Source organism: Megalops cyprinoides, chromosome 1 (assembly GCF_013368585.1).
Source record: "Megalops cyprinoides isolate fMegCyp1 chromosome 1, fMegCyp1.pri, whole genome shotgun sequence".
Classification (NCBI taxonomy): domain Eukaryota; kingdom Metazoa; phylum Chordata; class Actinopteri; order Elopiformes; family Megalopidae; genus Megalops; species Megalops cyprinoides.
The window spans coordinates 3,979,349-4,002,708 of record NC_050583.1 but is presented as its reverse complement, the minus strand read 5'-3'; the positions used below and the strand labels follow the sequence as shown (position 1 = coordinate 4,002,708).

Genomic DNA, 23,360 nt, shown 5'->3' with positions numbered 1-23,360 from the left:
GATGTTGATGTTTTAATTTTGACATGGTGTAGAGGACATGAGGCCACTGGCTGTCCCCCAGGTTACAAAGAGTTAGTAATCCCATCTACCAAACTGAAAGGAGTGACTCAAGGAAGAAACTCAGGGGGGATGCTTATTTGGTTTAAATCAGAACTTTCACACTCAATAGAACTAGTCAAAAAAGGAGAAAATAATCTGTGGCTGAAAATCAAAAAACAAACCATACTGACACCTCAAAATCTCTTTCACTGTGCAATTTATATTCCCCCAATAGAGTCCCCTTACTTTAATGAGGACACCTTCTCTGACCTAGAGAGCAAAATCAGCCACTTTCAGACTCAGGGGCATGTTATGATCTGTGGACATCTAAATTCTAGGACTGGGGATGGACTTGACTTTGTCAGCACACAAGGGGATGATTTTATAATGGGAGATAACATCCATTTCCCCATTTACTCCCCCAGACAGAACTACGACAAGTCCACAAATGCACATGGGAAGGAACTGCTGCAGCTCTGTCGAAGCCTGGGTCTGTGCATTGTCAACGGTAGGCTACGGGGGGACTCCCTCGGTCGCTACACCTATAGCTCAGCTCTTGGCAGTAGCACTGTGGACTATGCCATAACAGATTTGAACTTGACCTTTCTGAGAGCCTTCACAGTCAAGCCACTGACACCACTCTCTGATCACAGTCAAATCACAGTCTATCTGAACAGAACAGAAACACCCAACATTTACACAAAGCCTGGGAAAATGCTCAAAATCAAACCCAGCTACAGATGGGGTGAAGACAGCTCTGAAAATTATCAAAGCTCAGTTTCACACTTGGAAACCCAATCACTCCTAAACTAATTTCTATCCACAAATTACCCAGACGATAAAGAAGGCATGAACCTGGCTGTATCCCACCTAAACAATATATTTGACCATGTAGCTCAACTTTCACATTTGGCCACCACTAAAAACAAATGAAAGAAAAGAAAATCAGATCACTGGTTTGACTCTGAATGCAAAAAACAGAGAAAAAATCAGAGAAAATTATCAAACCAAAAACATCGGCAACCAGACAACCAAGATATTCGTATTCAGTATACTGAATCCCTCAAGAGGTATAAACATACAATAAGAGCAAAGAAAAACAAACATATCCAAAACCAGCTGAAAGATATAGAAGAATCAATTAACTCAAACAAATTCTGGGACAATTGGAAACATTTAAACAAAAGGACTCATGATGATTTAGCAATTCAGAATGGAGATATATGGAGAGAGCACTTCGCAAACCACCCTACTTTAAATTCTGACCAGCAACAAATATCGCACAGATTGGAAAACCTTGAGATTACTATAAAGGATAATCAAAACCCACTGGACTTCCCAATAACTCAGAAAGAGCTTGAGGGAAAGCTACACGATCTCCAGCCCAGAAAAGCCTGTGGTGTAGGTGGTATCCTGAATGAGATGCTAATACATACAGACCTCAAATTCAAATTGGTCATTCTAAAGCTTTTCAATCTCATACTAAAGGTAGGCTACTTCCCTCTACCTACTTCTGACTCCTGGAACGAAGGACTCATCACCCCCATATATAAAAATGGTGATAAATTTGACCCAAACAATTACAGGGGCATCTGTGTCAACAGTAACCTTGGGAAAGTGTTCTGCAGCATGCTTAACACAAGAATAATTGTTAAAGGAATTCTGTCTAATACAGAACTACTGAAGTGTTTTAGACTTGATGTTGCTAAATTTGCTAAACCTACCAGATTATTCAGCAAAGAGTCTGCAGACGGTTCTTTTGTGGTAAAGCAATCCGCATTTATTCCACAGCAGTCGCAGATCAAGCTCAATGTCCATTCCCGAAACACCAAACTAAACAAACTCGCGGTATATCTTACAGCAGGCATGAGCTTAGCATGAGCCCAGCGTGAACCTAGCGGTCAAAAACCCTTTGCTCTTCCGGGGTCAAACACCTAACCACAACATTGAACTTGGCTACCTATATACCTGAACACCCCAATTAATAACAGTGACACCCAGTGTACAGAAAGACTACAACTAAATTATCAGCAACATTTGGCTCCTACAATAATTGACTACCTCACAGAACACAATGTGTCAAGTAAAAGCCAGATTGGATTTCTCCCAAATTATCGGACATCAGACCACATTTTCACCCTTCACACCCTAATCGATAAATATGTAAATCAAAATAAAGGTAAAATATTTGCTTGTTTTGTGGATTTCCAAAAGGCATTTGACTCTATTTGGCATAAAGGACTATAATATAAACTCATTCAGAGTGGTGGGGGGGGGGGGGGGGGGGGGGGACTGTATGATGTAATTAAATCTATGTATTCCAGCAGTAAGTGTGCGGTCAAAATTGGATGCAACAGGACTGACTTTTTCCACCAAATGAGGGGGGTGCGACAGGGCTGCAGTTTGAGTCCTATACTATTCAACATTTACATTAATGAACTGGCACACACATTACAGAATTCTACAGTTCCAGGACTCATACTGCAGGACACCGAAATCAAATGTTTGCTTTATGCAGATGATTTGGTTTTGCTGTCACCCACAAAAGAGTGCTTGCAGCACAGCATGAATGTGTTGGCAAAATTTTGTCAAACATGGGCCCTGAAAATAAGTCCTCAAAAAACCAAGGTTTTAATCTTTCAAAAACGTTCCAGGCTACAGGGAAACACCAACAATTTTACAATTGGCAACATCAAAATTGAACAAACAAACAAGTACACTTATTTAGGCATAACTATCAATTCAACAGGAAACTTTGGCTTGGCTGTGAAGGAACTTAAAGAAAAGGCAAAAAGAGCATTTTATGCCATCAAAAGATCAATACAATTAGAGTTACCAATTAGAACTTGGATTAAACTATTCACATCAATTATTGAACCCATTGCACTTTATGGCTGTGAGGTGTTGGGGTCCACTCACAAAATGTGACTTTTCAAATTAGGACAAACATCCCACTGAAGCCCTGCATGCAGAGTTTTGCAAGAGTATCCTCCGGGTACAGAGGAAAACGCCCAACAATGCATGCAGGGCAGAATTAGGCCAATACCCTCTAATTATCAATATCCAAAAAAGAGCACTCAAATTCTGGCAACACCTAAAAATGAGCGACCCCCACTCACTCCACTACATAGTCCTGAAAAACCAAGAGCTGAATATAGGAAGGAGCCCACTGAGCCAATTTGTCCTGAGCCTCAGTGATTTAACACCAGCGCACATCACAGAGGCTCAGGACAATGACACAATAGCCAGAAGAATTAGACCCAACAAAATTACAGCCCCTGAAAAGGAAAATTACATTAACCATTGGAAAGTAGTCACTCAAACACAACACAAATTACAATACTATTCGGCCATAAAACATGAATATACAACAGCTACTTACCTGAGTACAGTAAAAGACGTGAAACTCAGGAAAACCTTGACAATGTACAGACTCAGTGAGCACAGCCTCGCCATCGAAAAAGGCAGACACAGGCAGACCTGGCTGCCCAGAGAGGAGAGGCTGTGCTCGCACTGCAGTCTGGGGGCTGTAGAGACAGAGCTGCACTTCTTAACCGAATGCACTAAATATGCTGAAATTAGAGAATCTTCATTTACTAAATTCTACTCAATCCTCCCTGAGTTTCGAAACTACACACATGAAGAAAAATTACCACACATTCTGGGAGAGAACAAGGATTTGGCCACTCTGGCAGCAAAATTTGTGGCAGCTTGTCATAACCTGAGGGACAGCCAGTGATGCCACCCATAAGAAAACAGCAGCTCCATTCCTATCTGGAATCCTTTCTGTCCTGTTTTCTGTTCAACATAATTGTCCCTTTTTCCTTTTTTTATGTGTGTGTATGTACATGGCTTTGGCAATAATGTTGTTGTAATGTTCATGCCAATAAAGCTTTCTTGAATTGAAATGAATTGATAGAGGGAGAGAGATGGAGAGAGAGAGAGACGGAGAGATAGAGAGAGAAATGGAGGGAGAGGCAGAGACAAAGAGAGAGAGGAAGATGGATGGAGAGAGAGAAAGAGATGGAAGGAGAGAAAGGGAGAGAGGGATGGAGGGAGAGAGAGAGAGAGAGGGAGGGGGAGAGAGAGAGATAGGGAAAGAGAGGGGGAGAGAGGGAGAGAGACATAGAGGGAGGGAGACAGAGAGATGGAGACAGAGAGGGGGAGAGAGAGTGTGTGTGTGGTGTGTGTGTGAGCGTTGTGTGTGTGTGTGGTGTGTGTGTGTGAGTGTGGTGTATGTGTGTGAGTGTGTGTTTGTGTGAGAGTGTGTGTGAGTGTGGTGTGTGTGTGTGTGTGTGCGAGTGTGTCTGTGTGTGTGGTGTGTGTGATGTGTGTGTGTGTGTGTGAATGTGTGTGTGTGGTGTGTGTGTGTGTGTGTGGTGTGTGTGTGTGAGTGTGTGTTTGTGTGAGAGTGTGTGTGTGTGTGTGTGCGAGTGTGTGTGTGTGTGTGTGCGAGTGTGTGTGTGTGTGTGCGAGTGTGTCTGTGTGTGTGGTGTGTGTGATGTGTGTGTGTGTGTGCGAGTGTGTCTGTGTGTGTGGTGTGTGTGATGTGTGTGTGTGTGTGTGAATGTGTGTGTGTGCAAATGACAAAACAGCGAATAACATCCCATCCACTCCTCCAGGATACAGGGATCTATCCCAGCATGCACAGGGACACTGAGCTGCACCAAACCCCAAACCCAGGATAGAGGGGTTGAGTGAATGTGGTGTGGAAAGTGTGCAGGTGGGTCAGAGTGTCCGAGGAGACGCTGTAGAAGGACAGAGTGCCGGCCGGCCAGTCCAGATACACTCCTACTCTGCGGGAGGAGGGGGGGGGGGAGGGGGCGGGTATGGAAGTGCGGTTCTTATTGTGCCGAGCAGAGAACCTGTAACCACTGCAGTACAGACTCCAGGACTGATCATTGCATCCAAACCTACTGTCAGAACCCCCTCCTCCTTTCCTGCTGATTCCTTTATACGCCACTGCAATCACAGCCCTCCCACTGCACTCAGCCTCCCAGTAACAGCGAGTCCCAGACAGACCCTCTCTGCACAGCACCTGCCGCACTAAGTCAAATCTCTCTGGGTGATCAGGATATGGCTGCTTTCTCCCCGGTGTGTGTATCACCTTCCTGTCCCCCTCAGATAGAGACAGGTATCTGTTTGCTGTGTTGGGGTCCAGTGTGAGCTGGCAGGCATCTGCAGACAGGAAAGAGGTTAGAAGAGGCAACATCTCCAACACAATCTACTGCATCAGAACCAGGAGATCAGCATCACACACACACACACACACACACACACACACACACACACACACACTCACACACAACCACACACACACACCACGACCACGCACACACAAATGCATGCACACGCACATGCACATAAAGACGAACACAAATACCTACAGATGCGCACACACACACATAATCTCACACAGACAGACGAACACACATACGCACACACATGCAGACACACATACACACACGCACAAGCAGACACACACGCATGCGCACACACAGATACACACACACATACTGTACTCACACATAGTCAGGAGACAAATGCACACGCATGCATGTTCACACACATACACACTTACATACGTGTACTCACATAAACACACATACATACACAAAGACAAACACACACATATGAACTCACACACACACACACACACACACACATACAGATACAGATACACACATACATTCCCACACATTCAGATGAACACACACATGCCAACACACACACACACACACACATACAGATACACATACTCACACGCACACTCTCACAAACGAACACTCATGCGCATGCACACACACACACCTACATACATACAGATACACACACGCTCACACAGACACATGCAAGCGCAGACGTGCATGCACACACACACACACACACACACAATCACACACACACACACACTCACACACACCCTCTGACGAACACAGACATGCGTACTCATGCACAAACACACATATGCATGCACACGCACACAAACACATACACACACTCAGACGAACACACACATGCGTGCACACAGATACACACACTCACATGCACACATACAGACACACACACACACACACAGATATTTACAGATGCACATGAACACATACACAGACAAATGCACGCGCACTCACCCACTTACTCAGACGAACACACACATACTCACACACACACACATACATACAAATCCACACACATGCACACACACACGCGCCCACACACACGCACATGCATGCGCACACATACACACACATGCAGAATCACACACACAGACTAACACACACATATACTCACACACATGCACACACACACACACACATATACTTACAGATGTACACACACGCATACACACACACATGCCCACACGCACACACACACACAAACATCCACACACACACTCACCTATGCATGTACACACACACACTGACATACGTATACAGATACACACACACAAACACTCACATACAGATACACACACACACACTCACTCGTGTGCGCACACACACCTATGCCTGCACATGCACGCGCACACACACACACTCACATACAGATACACACAAACACCCACAAACACATATACACACATACTCACATACGCACGCACACACACACTGACATACGTATACAGTAACACATAAGCACACACATACAGACATGCACTCGTGCGCACACACACACCTATGCCTGCGCATGCACGCTCGCACACACTCACATACAAATACACACACACACACACACACACACACACACACACTCACACTCACATACAAATACAGACACACACACATACACACACTCACACATACATACACGTGGGCCAACACACACATACACGCACACACACGTGCGCTTACATATATACACACACGCAAATACACATACACGTACATACACACACACACACACACACACACACACACACATACATGCACACACAGAAAAGTGTGTGTGCTTCGGTGTGTGTGTGTGTGTATGTATGTGTGGGTGTTTGTGTCTGTGTGTGTATATATCTGTACGTGAGAGTGTGTGTGTGTGTGTGCGCGAGTGTGTGTGTGTGCATGTGTTTGTGTATTTGTGTGTGTATATCTGTATGTGAGAGTGTGTGTGTATTTGTGTGTGTGTGTGAGTGTAAATCTGCATATGAGAGTGTGTATGTGTGCGTGTGAGTGTGTGTCGGTGTGTGTTTGTGTTTGTATATTTGTATGTGAGAGTGTGTGTGTGTGTGTATATGTGTATGTGAGAGTGTGTGTGTGTGTGTCTGTTTGTGTGTGTGTGTGTGTGTGTGTGTGTGTGTGTGTGTGTGTGTGTGTGTGTGTGTGTGTGTATCTTACATTTCCTCAGTCCTGCTTTGAGCCTAATCTCTCCTCCATGGTCCACACTGTAGGAACAGAAGAACAGAGACTGAGAGACACAGACTTTCCGTCTACGAAGTGCAGTGTGGAAACTCAGAGCTCTGTAACAATGGGAGAGCTCCACACACTGCCAGGACTCTACTGATCAGATGAGAACACTGGGAACCATCTTACACATCTCACTAGGTTTTCCATTAACACACCAGACATCTACACACACAAAGGAGCAGAACTCTGCTTACAGCAGTGTCTCCAGTTTAAAGCTGGGGTCCTCCACTCCAGCAGAGAGCGCTCTCACTCCTGAGTCTCCTGGGTGGTTGTAGCTCAGATCCAGCTCTCTCAGGTGTGAGGGGTTTGAACGCAGAGCTGAAGCCAGAGAAGCGCAGCCTCTCTCTGTGACTAGACAGCCTGACAGCCTGCAGAGAGAAGGAGAGAAGAGCTCTTCACTGTCACAGCTCTGGAGGAAAAGCAGGAGAAATTACCAGAATATCTGACACTCAGTACATGGAGACTGCAGCAGAGAACAATAATTATATTAATGCATGTGGGTTAGACCCTTGCAAAAATGTCATTTGACCATCAAAAAAAATGAACAGCAAGCATGAATGACAAGTATAGCCCCGTACACACTGGAAGAAACTAAGTGATGAGAGACCATGGAATGTTAATGAAATTCGGCGACTTGCAGCGATGTCAGGCGAAATGACAGTTGGCTATATGAAGTGGGAGGGTTCCGATTAGTTTAAATCTCAACTTTGAGGCGACACAATTGAGGCGACTACCAAGGGGAGCGAAGGATACCTTGTCAGTCAACGATATCCTTCGCTCCCATTGGAACCCTGCCACTTCACGTCGCCAACTGTCATTTCGCCTGACATCGCTGCAAGTCGCCGAATTTCATTAACATTCCATGGCCTCTCGTCGCTTAGTCTCTTCCTGTGTGTATGGGGCTGAATGTCCACTAGCGACCAACTGTCAGCGACAAAGGGACGGGTGACAAGCGAAACGCTTTAAATGTGGACGGGCCATTAGAAGTTAAACTGATCAATACTGTAATTAGGTAAAGCACATGACCTTTCCCTGCACATACAATGTGCAATCTCCTCTAATTGGTCTAGTCATCACATCTGTTCACTTCTTGACCAACCAGATGAGAGTGCATTGTATGCAAAGAGAACATGCCCTGCTGCTATATTTAATTAAATCTCTTTCCACAGGACAATACCTCCATTATCATCACTGTTCTCTTACTAATTATCAATATAATAATGCAATAAAAAGTGCACATTTGCAACTGATTCCACAGTTTCATCTCTGGTGCATGGACCCAGGGGACAGATGAATAAAGAAGAGATGATTCAATTTACCCATACAGTTTTGGTTATTAGAGATAATAACTGAAATTATTTGATAAACCTCGCGGCATTATATTCATGACAAAATACCATTCACCTCTGCTTGCTGTGATAGTGTGAGGATAAATGTATTTAAACAATCCATGTTTTAAAATAACTGTTTTACAATCAAACTAAAATGTTGGTGCATTCACCCCTTAATCTAGTTTTAGACTTTGGTCAATGTTTTTCTTCAGGTCACTGATGATTAAAAACTTCAATATTAGGTGAAACTAGCTTTCCAGCCCACATCTGAGCTACGTTTATGCCATAGATGGAGTTTAACCACAGCTCAGATATACCACCTAGTATCACGGGTGAGGCAGGTCAAAAACTTTCAATCTTTGAAATGACTGACAGCTGAATTTCATCTGTTTGACAGTGACAAAAGTTTAAACAATGGAAAAATAAGAACATTTATGTCAAGATGACAGTTATAGAAGCTTAAAGACACATGGGTATTACTGAGTAATTTATTTTACAAAGGACAATGGGATTAGAACAAGCTGAACTTTTCTACCTGTCCTGTGTCCTTTGGCAACAGCATTTAAAATGATGAATTCTACAGAACCCGAGATATAGGAAGTACTGGTTAACAAAGCTATCCTGCCTTAATACTTCACGTATTTGATTTTTACTGATATTTTTACTCATAGGAAAAGACTGAGCTCTTTTTAACAGCTGGTGAACAGTATTCTAGGCTTACACCATTTTTCCCAGGATTGCGATTACTGTACCAGCATGATTCTGGAATTTAACTAGGCTCCTGTAAATCTCATTTGAACAAATCAAACAAAGATTTTTGTGCATTTCATAAAGAAAATGTGATGTGCATTGATGGTACATGTGAATTTCTTGGGAACGGCAGTTTAAAAATACATGTTTTTCAGACGTGGAAGTGAAGTCAGGAATTTGTGTGCATTTGGCTTGCCGTCTCCCTCCCCCCTACTTCTCAGAGCAGTGGCTTCACACAAGCTGTCCCTGACTGGATCCGTTGAAGATATGTAAATATCGTTATGCTAGCAGTAACGGCTACATGTGATCTAAAGTGGAGACTGAACTCGGCGAATATTTTGGCTCATAAATCAAAATTTGTTCATCACAGCACTGAACTGAAAACATTGAGAACAGTGAACCTCTATTTTGACGTAAATTGTACGTGTGTAGAACCAGTATTCATGGAGATACAGGCAACCACTCTATTGTTCTTGTGTCCTTTATTACCATTATTATTATTATTTATTCTTCTTCTAGCTCTAACTGTGCCTAAGCAGACACCAAACCAAATGGACAGGTGACATGCACCAAGCAGAGAATGCTGGCAGCCAATAGGTTAGAGAGTCGTCCTGAAGTCCAGCCCCCAGTGAAGTACAGCTGCAGCTGGACCCTTCCTGTCACATGGGAGGGTTGGAGGAAGGGCTCAGTCTAACACTCACCAGCCATTCAAATGGAAACTTTGGATTTGTTGTATTGTGCATCTTCTAACAGCATGCTATTTCAAACTAAAGGTTATTTCTTTATTTAAATGGTAGATATACATAAAAAGATTAAAGTAACATTTTATTGATTATCTGTGCCATGGCTCCATTCCATTAGCCCAGATAATCAGGAGTTAACTGTACATTATTATGCTCCTCACCCCAGTCTCTGTAGTTTACAGTGTGGATCCTCCAGTCCAGCAGAGAGCGCTGTCACTCCTGAATCCTGCAGGTCATTGTCTCTCAGCTCCAGCTCTCTCAGCTCTGAGTGGTGTAAGCGCAGCACTGAGGCCAGATCATCACAGCAGCCCTCTGTGAGATTACAGCAACCCAGTCTGTGGAGAAAAAGAGACAGAATCTCTGCTCATTATATAAATACACACACTCCTCAAATTTGATACCTTTTCTGCTACTATGAAGGAACAAGCCTGTGGTGAACAGCATTGTCTGCATTTCAACAAATGAATTCAGCGCAAAACTGTACTTGATATCTTTCATTATATACATACATTATTTTATAATTCTTTATAACAAAAACATTTCTACTTCAAAATGTCTTGTTTTTTATTTGTATCAAAAACCCTGAAAAGCTTTTAAATGTTTTGAACGAATGATCTGACTGATTTTAATTACTTTTACAGCAGTGACCATCCCAGCACTGATTGTGGTGCCGTGTCTGTGGAAGTGTTGGTCTTCCTCCCAGGACTAAATCCTCCATCACTGCTACTGCGTCTGCCTGCAGTGCTGCTGCTGTGAGACTCTCTGCTACTCCTGAGGTTCCTGATAACCCAGCCACCTGCTGCTGCTGCTTCCATCCCCACAACGCGGTATTCCCATCAGCAAGATCGCCACCACACTCTCACAAGCACAAATCGGCCTGTCGGTGTGGTGAGAAACTCTCAAATCTCCTGCTCAGTTCTGACTCCTAGGCCAGAGCTCAGGTGTAACATTGCCAAGGAAATAGCAGGATGTTTCTCTGTGGGACAATCACCTTTCAGCATGAACAAGGAGAATGACGGTATTTACAATAAGAGGAAAATGCTGTGTCAATCTTCTGACATGTTTTTACTGCTCATTTTGAATGTGAAAAATACAGGAATGCCAATTGAGGACCTCAATCGCAATTCAGTCCTGCTGCAAAAACTCACTTTAACATTAAATGAAAAGTACAAGGTGTCCAGGTGCCAGCATTCAAGATACTGACATATAATTGGATCTAAGAGTAAGAATGGGACCAAAGGAATTATACATGCCACCACTTATACAAATGTGAGGGAGTCAGAATCTTAAGAAAGAGTTATTAAACAGATGTGTGAAAAAAATCACACATATAAAGGGAAAGATGTCATATTTCATTATATTCCTTGTAGATGGTGTGAAGCTTTTCACATCAATTTGGTATGTTTAATTTTTCCAGACTAACTGCCATTTAAACTATTTTCTAATCACTGAGGAACGGAGATTCCAATTCCTTAAAATGAAGTTCTAACAAAAGGAACAGCTGAGGAGATGAAGGTGGCTACACGGTGAGAGAGGCACTCATGAAAAATACAGACTGTAAATTTCCTTTGATGGTCTGCTGATGTGAGTTTCTGCAGTGCAGAGGAAGTGAGTATATTGTGATGTGTGTTTCTGCAGTGTAGAGGAAGTGAGTATATTGTGATGTGTGTTTCTGCAGTGCAGAGGAAGTGAGTATATTGTGATGTGTGTTTCTGCAGTGCAGAGGACGTGAGTATATTGTGATGTGTGTTTCTGCAGTGTAGAGGAAGTGAGTATATTGTGATGTGTGTTTCTGCAGTGCAGAGGACGTGAGTATATTGTGATGTGTGTTTCTGCAGTGTAGAGGAAGTGAGTATATTGTGATGTGTGTTTCTGCAGTGTAGAGGAAGTGAGTATATTGTGATGTGTGTTTCTGCAGTGCAGAGGAAGTGAGTATATTGTGATGTGTGTTTCTGCAGTGCAGAGGAAGTGAGTATATTGTGTTGTGATGTGAATGATGCCGCTCTGTGCATCAGCCATAATGCCTCTTAGTGATGGGACATGCAGACCTGTCACTGGGCTCCCTCTGAAAGCTCCCTGTGGCCAGAAAACCACAGGTGGAGAAGACTTGCCTCTGCACTTTTACAGCAGTATTGCATCTAGTTGCGGGCATAAGTCGCACTGGTGCGCCTAGTTATAAAATTTAGTTGCACTGTCTCCAAAAATGGTCGCAAAATGCGACTAAATGGTCGGAGTCTGGAGCCCTGAATCCCGAGGGGTTTGATTGAACGGGGCCCTATCTATGCATTTTTTGTGAAATAATAACAGCTTGTGACAATTTTTCTTATCATGGATAAATTACAGACCTACATAAATGCTCATAATAATAGGCTCTGAATCCGAGACAGCGGCTGACAGCGCTGTGAAACAGAAGCGCAGAAACAGCACACTAGCTCCAACAAAATGAAGAATTGAGATTTATATTTATAAGATTTATATTTATTTAAAATTTCTTTATTGTCATTTCTCACTACCCACATACACTGAAATGAAATTTGTCCTCTGCATTTAACCCATCCTATACACTCATCGCCATTACTGTTTACGGAGCCGCGGTATTTAAAAATGGTCTCGCGCCCCACTGGAAGCAGAGAGAAGCATGGCATCGCTGCAGCTAGCGTCCTCCCAGGGTGACAAACTTAGCGAGGGGGGCGGCCAAAACAATTAGACCCTCCGTTCGAGTCCCAAAGCACGAGCTACTTTTTATTTCCCATCACGTGACGTTCACTGCTGTAAGTGAGAGGGATGTCAGACGCCCAAGCTGAGATGGTATATATTACCACATTTTAACAGTGCAATTAAAAAGTATGAATATAGTGCAAGAATGTGCTGACAAATGTGTTTTGCAGTTCACCTTTATTGATAACCTACATTTAGCATAGAATATCCAAATCCCAAAATTGAAAACCAAATACCTACCCAACGAACGAATATCCAAATAGTCGAATATTTACATCCAGCCGTACCAAAAACCTGTTAATAAATTGCTTGAACTGCATCAAGTATTAATATGAATGATATTGATGTAGAATGTTTCTATAGAATATTTATTTCTGAAAGTTATCACTACCTGCAGTACAGATTTTTACTGAAAATTGAACAGGTACATCTTCCTGTTCTTTTAATGCTGTCTTTTCTGCTATTTCAGAGGGCCGTGTTTACAGATTTACAGTTTGCAGATGAGAGAAAACTCATATCTGTAACACACCTGTTCAGCCAAAAGGATTATTTGTACGCTTGGTCTGAGGTCTGCACTGAAGTACGCACATTCTCACATCAAGGTTTTTAAGTCAAAACGCTGGCATGGCTTTCTGCACACGCAGAATTTGGCACGAAATTTGGGAGCAGGCACACTTTATAAATGAGGCCCCTAGATCCTAATGATGCCGCCCTACATTACAGCTGTAACTGCAACAGTAGCAATAACGAACATGTCCGGTGGTCTGTAATGAAGCAGTCATACATATTTACAATCCACCCTGCAAATGTAGCATATTCTAGACACTATTCTCATAATAAAAATACTGAGAAAAGATTTTATCCACTCCCAAGAAACAGGATGGCATGATGTTTAGGGAAAATGTATAAATAAATTACACTCAACAACTCAACATTCCAATGTAACATTAAACATTCCAAACGACTGCAACACAACTGCATCGCTGCCTTTTTATTTTCACCCACAACTGAGATTTCCTCACATGGACCAATGGGGTCACCACTATAAAACCCAGCTGTGTTTCTGTGCCACTGCAGGCAGCTAGAGATTTGGTAATGCAGACACTTATGTTCCTTTATGATAGTGTAGATGCTGATGTTGTCACGACAATGCTGACAGTAGACAAGATAGCATAGTTGTGCCAATACTCACAACAACACACACCCTCTCATGAACTATTTCTTTATTCCTGCATAAAATGATTCACTGATACAGTTCATAACCAATTAGTACTTACCTCAAAGCCTGTATATCACACAGTGGACTCCTCAGTCCAGCACAGAGCAGCTTCACTGCTGATTCTCCCAGATTATTGTTGCTGAAGTCCAGCTCTCTCAGCTGGGAGTTTGCTGACTGGTGGAGAGCTGAGGCCACGAGATCACAGGACTGGTCATTGAAACAACACTGATCCATTCTGCAAAGGGAGAAGAGGCTCTTCTTACAACAGCACAAGAGGATCCTACAAAGACACTGAACAAACACTTCCTGCACTGAGACTCCAGATATATTCACTTCAAAGAGGAACTTATTTTAAAGTCTGGACCCAGTTCAGTTCTTTGAGCTTCATACCTTTTACTGATCTGCTCCTCCAAAGAGACACCTGGCACAGCCAACCATGACTGGGGACAGCCTTCAGTTTAAAATTACATACAAAGTTTCATCCTCCCACACAGTGTCATCTTGCACTGCAGGAAATTGTTCATACACTAAAAAATATGATCACAACATGTATGAAATGATGATCACTACCACTGTTACTAATGTAATGCTATTTTTCATACATTTCACAATACAGACTTTGCTAGCAGACACTTTTGTTCTATGTCCTGGAACACATACTTGTTACTATGAGGTGCTATGAAAGGAGTTCTTTGTTAAGAAAAATACAAAATAAATCTGTACTAACTGCCTGACCTACATATATCAGTCTACTAGATTAGTTCACGCACGTATTATTAGTTTAGTGATATTCTCGAAGACACTGATCTCTTTGACTCTTTATATTCCAAAGCAGACTGCATATAAGATTTTAGTTATAATCAATTTTATTTTGATTTTCACTGTGTAGCTGAAGATGGTTATCATTCCTGCTGTGCATACAAAACTAAGGATTCTCCAGACAAGGGTTTAAAATTGTTAGCTGAAAGTCTGTCTCTCTTCACCAAAATGAAATGTTATTTTAATCACCATAACTTTCAGAGGGAAAGGACTGAATTCATACTCTGTTAGCTTGTTCCACTAATTGTGTCTGATATCCCGCATCAACACTTCAGACTGTCTCACGCATTACAGTAAACTGTAGTTAGTAATGTTTTTACATTGTCTACCACATCCTTTTCCAGGCCAGGAAAATCCATGGATTTTCCTTTTTTAAAATCAGTCCTGTAAATCAGTTTGTATGACTCTTTTGTTAAAAGACCTGGCAGACTGAGAGAAGGCCAATATCAAATAGGTAAGAACGAAAGCAAAGAATTTGCTGTTGATGCTGTTTAAAATCCTGTACAGAAAAAAACGAGAGGATATTAACCAAAATTAATGACAGGATTCTAACCTCAGAGTGGATACTTTGCTCAGTCCAGTACAGAGAAGCTCCACTCCTGAACTTCCCATCTGACAGAAGCTCAGATCCAGAGTCTGCAGTTTACAGTTTGGACTCATCAGTGCAGCACTCAGCAGCTTCACTCCTGATTCTCCCAGCTTATTCTTGCTGAGGTCCAGCTCTCTCAGGGGTGAGGTGGCTGACTGGAGAGCTGAGGCCACAATTTCAAAGGACTTCTCTGTAAGGTTACAGTTACTGAGCCTGAAAAGACAAAAAGCATAAAAAAGCATTAATGATCAAATATTCACTACAACAAAAGCATTTCTACTTAAAACTGTGTCTTAGAGAAAAGTAACTACCTGATCCTGAACACCTGTATGAGAAGACCCTGAAAAGCTTTTACAGATTTAACATATATTTCCATTAAAGTACATTAACAGCATTTGACTTCTTATCTCCTATTGATCTGACTGATTTTAATGACATTTACAGCAGTGACCATCCCAGCATTGATTGTGGTGCCGTGTCTGTGGAAGTGTTGGTCCTCCTCCCAGGACTAAATCCTCCATCACTGCTACTGCGTCTGCCTGCAGTGCTGCTGCTGTGAGACTCTCTGCTACTCCTGAGGTTCCTGATAACCCAGCCACCTGCTGCTGCTGCTTCCATCCCCACAACCTGGCGTTCCCATCAGCAAGATCGCCACCACACTCTCACAAGCTCGATTAGGCCTGCCAGTGTGATGAAAGACTCTCAGATCTCCCGCTCAACCCCGACTCCTAGGTCAGAGCTCAGGTGCAACATTGCCAAGAAAATAGCAGGATATAGGACTAAGGTTTGTCAATCATCTTTCAGCTTAAGCAAGCAGAGTGAAGGTACTTCCATGGAGAAGGCAATGCAGTTTGTTACATGTTGTTGACATTTTCAATTGAAAAAAAAAATCAGGAATGCCTAGTAAAGACCTAAATCGCAGAATTTTCCTGTGTGCGAAATGCACTTTAACATTAAATGAAAAGCACAAGGTGTTCAGTTAGGATGAATATCACCAATAACCTACATGTAACAGTCATAGGTTGCTATGAGGTCTGCTTATCTGCTGATTTTGAAGGAGACCATTACATCATTACCCAGTCAACTGGCTAAGTTTAATGATTCACAATTTGTTCTTATGGGGGATTTAATTCTGGACTGGTTATCATCAGCATCTGATTCCAATAAAGGCATACACTATGTGACACTTTAAACCTCAAGCAACTTGTGCCCACAAGACCTAATCAAAACTGAGAAAGAAAAATTCCTCCTGTGATTGGACTCATTCCAGATATTTCTGCAACAAATGTCCTATAAGGCACAAAAGAATATTATGGAAAATCTTTTACAGTCTAAGCAACATAAACAATCCTTCCAAATTCTGGAAAATGATTAAATCACTGATTGGGACTGAAGCCTCTTCCACTCTCCTTCAGCAAATTCATAAATACAATGTTGTAAAGGTTTTAGACAACATTTTATATCTGCTGGTTCCTGTTTTAAGAATATTTGGATATGTAGAGACAGAACTCACCCATCTTGTCAACAGCACATGGACATTTATATTTAATCCAGTATCTGATATGGAGATGTGTAAGGCCTTTAAAGATATTCAACCCTGAAATCCTGCTGGTCCTCTTAACTTGGACCCTTGCTTTTTGAAGCTTGCTGCAAATTTAATTACCAAACAAATCTGTAAGCTTTAATGCTCAGTTAAACGTAATGCTCAGGTTAAGGCTCAGCTAAAACACTTCTTACATGATAATAATACAGTGAAGCACAGTAAGTATTTAGGTCTGGTGACAGCTGTATAACTACAGGTTCTGTAGTAGTTAATGATATTGTACAAGCTCTACACAATGAACAGCACTGTGCTACCTCACTGAGTGCACTCCATCGAGTCTTGTATTACAAGTGATAAATGAGCGGAAACTGATTCTTAAAAATTGATGATGTGATTTTAACTGATGGGTTTTTAAACAGCCCATTACGGCCCATTACAACATCGAACTATGAAATATGTCAGTAGAACTTGGAATTTAATCATATTTAAAATTAAAATAAAGTCATTCTGTGTAACAAAAGGAACAGCTGAAGAAATGAAGATGGCTCTATAGTGAGAGATGCAACCATGCAAAAATGTATTTTACTCTAAATGAGGTGCAGGTAAAAATACAAACTATAAATTCCCTTTGATGTCCTGCTGATGTGTGTTTCTGCAGTGTAGAGGAAGTGAGTATATTGTGATGTGTGTTTCTGCAGTGTAGAGGAAGTGCGTATATTGTGATGTGTGTTTCTGCAGTGTAGAGGAAGTGAGTATATTGTGATGTGTGTTTCTGCAGTGCAGAGGAAGTGAGTATATTGTGATGTGTGTTTCTGCAGTGCAGAGGAAGTGAGTATATTGTGATGTGTGTTTCTGCAGTGCAGAGGAAGTGAGTATATTGTGATGTGTGTTTCTGCAGTGCAGAGGAAGTGAGTATATTGTGTTGTGATGTGAATGATGCCGCTCTGTGCATCAGCCATAATGCCTCTTAGTGATGGGGACATGCAGACCTGTCACTGGGGTCCCTCTGAAAGTTCCCTGTGGCCAGAAAACCACAGGTGGAGAGGACTTGCCTCTGCACTTGTACAGCAGTATTGCATCTAGTTGGGCTCTCCAGTGCTGGGATAAACAGCATGCAAATATTTATGAAGAAGCAGTGCTGTACCATTCATACGCACCATAAAGTCTGCCTAATCTCTGAATGCACACTCATGGTGTAAGGTACCATTAGCCACATCCTCCAAAAGTGCTAGTGCATTAAGTGGAGCAAAAACACACATCTACAGTAGAGATAGTACAGATACACACAGGGATATCATGTCTTTGTTAAACTGTCACACCAGTGAAAATAATTTGTTTTTCATAGCCATGCTACCACATCAGTCAAAATGACATTATCTTTCATTTATTAATTGTGGATCAATCCAAAAACTAGGGCTGTCCTGAATACCATTTTGTTTTTTTTTTTTTGTTTTTTTTTTGGGGGGGGGGGGGGGGGCTGAGGATGACTCGGGAAGGACTCAGCCACACATTTCTCCGTTCTTGGCTGAGATGGACGGCATAGCGCTGCAACACGTGTCTTTCCATTTAAATAAAGGAATTAATGTTTAAGGATTCTGTTATGCTACAGTATTGTTGCTTGTATTGTTATTTGTTAATAAAAAAAACATTTTCCAAAAGATTTGGTATGTTTTATGCATGCTTGTAATCCCAGGGCTCCAGACTAACGTTTTTACCAGGAGCACTGTAGCCCCTAACTGAAATGTTTAGGAGCGCAAGCAGAAAATTTAGGGGCGCACATCATAAATCGATTTGCAACACAATTATTCACATGTCCCCCCATTTTAACTGTAATAAATACAGAAACTACAATGTGCTGTTACCAGTGTCACATTTTAAATGAAATGGTGCTTTTTCAATCATGTTTACAGAATGTAGTCAGAATGAGGTATGTAGTCAGAGAAGAACCTCAACTTAACAAATGTACACAAAGAAATATCTGTTCAGTGACCTTCCTGTCATTACAGTACAAAAAACAACGAAACAAATACATTAAATGCAACCATGAGATAAGTGATCACTGTTCATTAACTTTACTGCAATTACAGCACTACTTACTTACTTAATAATGCTAGTGAAAACATAACGAACCATGTAAGGTTACTCGTGCTACATAACATAAAATAAGTTATGTGCGAAAGGATTAAAATAATCAGCTATAGACCGCTTCATCTTTGCAACAGGATAACAGCAATGGATCGTTTCGCACGTTTCACCATCAGTGCGTGTGTACAGGCAGGGAGAGTGCAGGTAGGGAGAGACCGACTAAGCCAGTGAAGAAAAAGTACTACTTTCAAGCACAATGGCTAACGCAGTACCTGTGCGGGAAGGGCACCAAAATGATCATCATGCACTCGCACGAATGCGACCACGTGAAATTTTAACTTGCACACTCTCAAAAAATGTTGGCACATGCAGGCATATTTGCAAGTCGCACTGGTGCGCCTAGTTATAAAATTTAGTCGCACTGTCTCCAAAAATGGTCGCAAAATGCGACTAAATGGTCGGAGTCTGGAGCCCTGAATCCCGAGGGGTTTGATTGAACGAGCCCCTATCTATGCACTTTTTGTGAAATTATAACAGCTTGTGACATTTTTTCTTACCATGGATAAATTATAGACCTACATAAATGCTCATAATAATAGGCTCTGAATCCGAGACAGCGGCTGACAAAGCGCTGTGAAACAGAAGCGCAGAAACAGCATACTAGCTAAAACAAATTTAAGAATTGAGATTTATATTTATGAAATTTATATTTATTTATAATTTCTGTATTGTCATTTCTCACTACCCACATACACTGAAATGAAATGTGTCCTCTGCATTTAACCCATCCTATACACTCATCTCCATCACTGCTTACGGAGCCGTGGTATTTAAAAATTATCTCACGCCCCACTGGAAGCAGAGAGAAGCATGGCATCGCTGCAGCTAGCGTCCTCCCAGGGTGACAAACTTAGCTAGGGGGGTCGGTCGAAACAATTAGACCCTCTGTTCAAGTCCCAAAGCACGAGCTCAGCGGTCGCCAGCTACTTTTTATTTCCCATCACCGTGACGTTCACTGCTGTAAGTGAGAGGGATGTCAGGCGCCCAAGCTGAGATGGTATATATTTCCACATTTTAACAGTGCAATTAAAAAGTATAAATATAGTGCAAGAATGTGCTGACAAATGTGTTTTGCAGTTCACCTTTATTGATAGCCTACATTTAGCAAAAAAACGAATATCTAAATCTCAAAATTGAAAACCAAATACCTACCCAACAAACGAATATCCAAATAGTCGAATATTTACATCCAGCCGTACCAAAAACCTGTTAATAAATTGCTTGAACTGCATCAAGTATTAATATGAATGATATTGATGTAGAATGTTTCTACAGAATATTTATTTCTGAAAGATCACTACCTGCAGTACAGAGTTTTACTGAAAATTTGCCTGTGTATTTCACACAGTGCTCTCGCTTGAACAGGTACATCTTCCACTTCTTTTAAGGCTGTCGTTTCTGCTATTTCAGAGGGTCATGTTTACAGATAGGAAAACTCGTATCTGTAACACACCTGTTCAGCCAAAAGGATTATTTGTACGCTTGGTCTGAGGTCTGCACTGAAGTACGCACATTCTCACATCAAGGTTTTTAAGTCAAAACGCTGGCATGGCTTTCTGCACATGCAGAATTTAGCATGAAATTTGGGAGCAGGCACACTTTATAAATGATGCCCCTAGATCCTAATGATGCCGCCCTACATTACAGCTGTAACAGCAACAGCAGCAATCATGAACATATCTGGTGGTCCGTAATAAAGCAGTGACACATATTTATAATCCAACCTGCGAATGTTGCGTATTCTAGACAACATTTTTATTCTGAATAAAATGCAGAGAAAAGATTTTATCCACTCCCAAGAAATAGGATGGCATGATGTTTAGGGAAAATGTACAAATTAATTCCACTCAACAATTCAATATTCCAATGTAACATTAAAGTGGACACAGGCCATATTTCTCAACTATTTTGCCACTTTCTTGCCTATACAAACAGTTTAATATGAACTCTATAAATGTCCATAATAGTTTTATTTGATTTTTTTTTTTAATTTGTGATTGTGCAATTGTTTTAGCATTAAAACGAAAATCGAATGAGATTTTGATCATATGGCAACATGGTAGAGCTAAATATACACTATCATATTCTAACATGCATGTTTTCAGGATAACCATGGTATGTTTGAAAGGAGATACTCATGTTAATACTCACAGAGCCTTTCTGCAGCACCTCACAGCTGGAACCAGTCTCCTGCGCCCCTCGTCTGAGGTCCTGTATTTCCCCAGGTCAAACTCATCCAGCACCTCCTCTGACATCAGGAGCATATAGGCCAGGGCAGAGCAGTGCACAGGTGAGATCCTTTCATGACTTTCTGAGCTCAGGAACTTTTGGACCTCCTTCATAAGCGACTGATCGTTCAGTTCAGCCAGACAGTGGAGCAGATTGATGCACCTGTCTGGGGAAGCATCATCTCTCTCCAAACTCTTTATGTACTGGACTGTTTTCTTGATGCTCTCTGAATTACTTCCTGTCTGTTTCAGAAGGCCTTTGAGAAGGTTCTGATTGGGATCCAGTGAGAGGCCAAGAAGGAATCGCAGGAAAAGGTCCAGGTGCCCATTCTTACTCTCCAAGGCTTTCTGAACAGCTCTCTCATGCAAGTGATACAAGTCAGTGACTTCAGAATTTTGACCAAAAATGGACTTCAATGCCTTTACATTCTTGCTTGCATATGAGTGAAACACATACAAAGCAGCCAGATACTCCTGGATGTTCAGATGCACAAAGCAGTACACCTTCTTCTGATACAGCACAGACTCCTCTTTAAAGATTTCTGTGCACATCCCAGAGTACACTGACGCCTCAGTGACATCAATGCCACACCTTCTCAGGTCATCTTCATAGAACATGAGAGTGCCATTTTCCAGGTGTTGAAAAGCCAGCTCCCCCAGTTTCAGAATCATGTCTTTATCCAGCCCCAGAAGCTTTTGTGGATCTGTCTCATTTCTTCTCTGATATTTCTGATTCTTGATGTTGGACTGAATGAGCAGGAAGTGGGTGTACATTCCAGTCAGAGTTGTAGGGATTTCTCCACAGTCAGACTCACCAAACAGTCTCTCCAGAACAGTAGAAGAAATCCAACAGAAGACTGGTATGTGACACATGATGTAGAGACTCCTGCATGACTTCATGTGAGAGATAATTCTGCTGGCCTGGTTCTCATCGTTGAATCTCTTCCTGAAGTACTCCTCCTTCTGTGAGTCATTGAAACCTTGTATCTCTGTCACACGGTGGACGTATTCAGAAGGGATCTGATTGGCTGCTGCCGGCCGGGAGGTGATCCAGAGGAGAGCAGAGGGAAGCAGATTCCCCTTAATGAGGTTTGTCAGCAGCACATCCACTGAGGATGTCTCTGTTACATCAGACAATACATTGGTGTGTTGGAAATTGAAGGGAAATCTGCTTTCATCCAGACCATCAAAGATGAACAAAACTTTGTCAACATCAGACTCGATGTTTTCAATCCCTCTTGTTTCAGGGTAGAAGACATGCAGAAGCCCAAGCAGACTGTATTGTTCATCATTAATCAAGTTCAGCTCCCGAAAAGGAAGAACAAACATGAAACGAACATCCTGATTGGCTTTTCCTTCTGCCCAGTCCAGAATGAACTTCTGCACAGAAACTGTTTTTCCAATGCCAGCGATCCCCTTCGTCAGCACAGTTTTGATGGGTTTCTCTTGTCCAGGTAAGGGTTTAAAGATGTCATTGCAGTTGATTGCAGTGTCTTGTGTGGTCTGTGTCCTGGATGCTGTCTCAACCTGCAACACTTCGTGCTCATTATTGATTCCCTCACTGTCCCCCTCTATGATGTAGAGCTCTGTGTAAATATTGTTGAGGAGGGTATGTCTCCCTGATGTTGCAACCCCTTCAAATATGCACTCAAAGCTCTTCTTCAGACTGGATTTCAGCTGCTTTTGGACTCCTGCATGAAAATGGGCACATTTTCAGAACAGACTGTTGCTGAAGGGTGTGAGAGTATTATGTGTTATTAAACAGCAGTAGCGTGCCATAGGGTGTGGTATTAAACAGCAGTAGTGTGTCTGTGTCTAGTGATGGTGTGGGTGAGATAA

At 42.0% G+C, this 23,360-nt stretch overlaps 1 protein-coding gene across 1 annotated transcript; it reads right to left on the bottom strand.

Moving 5' to 3' along the window:
- Positions 1–4,672: 4,672 nt before the first annotated feature.
- On the bottom strand, positions 4,673–23,300 carry LOC118784262 (protein NLRC3-like). The gene is made up of 9 exons (XM_036538380.1): positions 23,294–23,300; positions 21,445–23,212; positions 15,559–15,818; positions 14,852–14,856; positions 14,256–14,356; positions 10,422–10,595; positions 7,631–7,804; positions 7,368–7,414; positions 4,673–5,217 (listed from the first exon to the last, which is right to left on the bottom strand). Exons 1-9 carry the CDS (start codon positions 23,298–23,300, stop codon positions 4,673–4,675), a joined length of 3,081 nt encoding a protein of 1,026 aa, XP_036394273.1.
- Positions 23,301–23,360: the final 60 nt, after the last annotated feature.

Excerpts from the sequence above, each read along its gene's own strand:
- LOC118784262 (XM_036538380.1), bottom strand. Across the intron at positions 7,805-10,421 it reads TGTAAACTACAGAGACTGGG|GCTGTCAGGCTGTCTAGTCA; the intron begins GTGAGGAGCATA and ends TTCTCTCTGCAG. Across the intron at positions 7,415-7,630 it reads TTTAAACTGGAGACACTGCT|TGTGGACCATGGAGGAGAGA; the intron begins GTAAGCAGAGTT and ends CTGTTCCTACAG.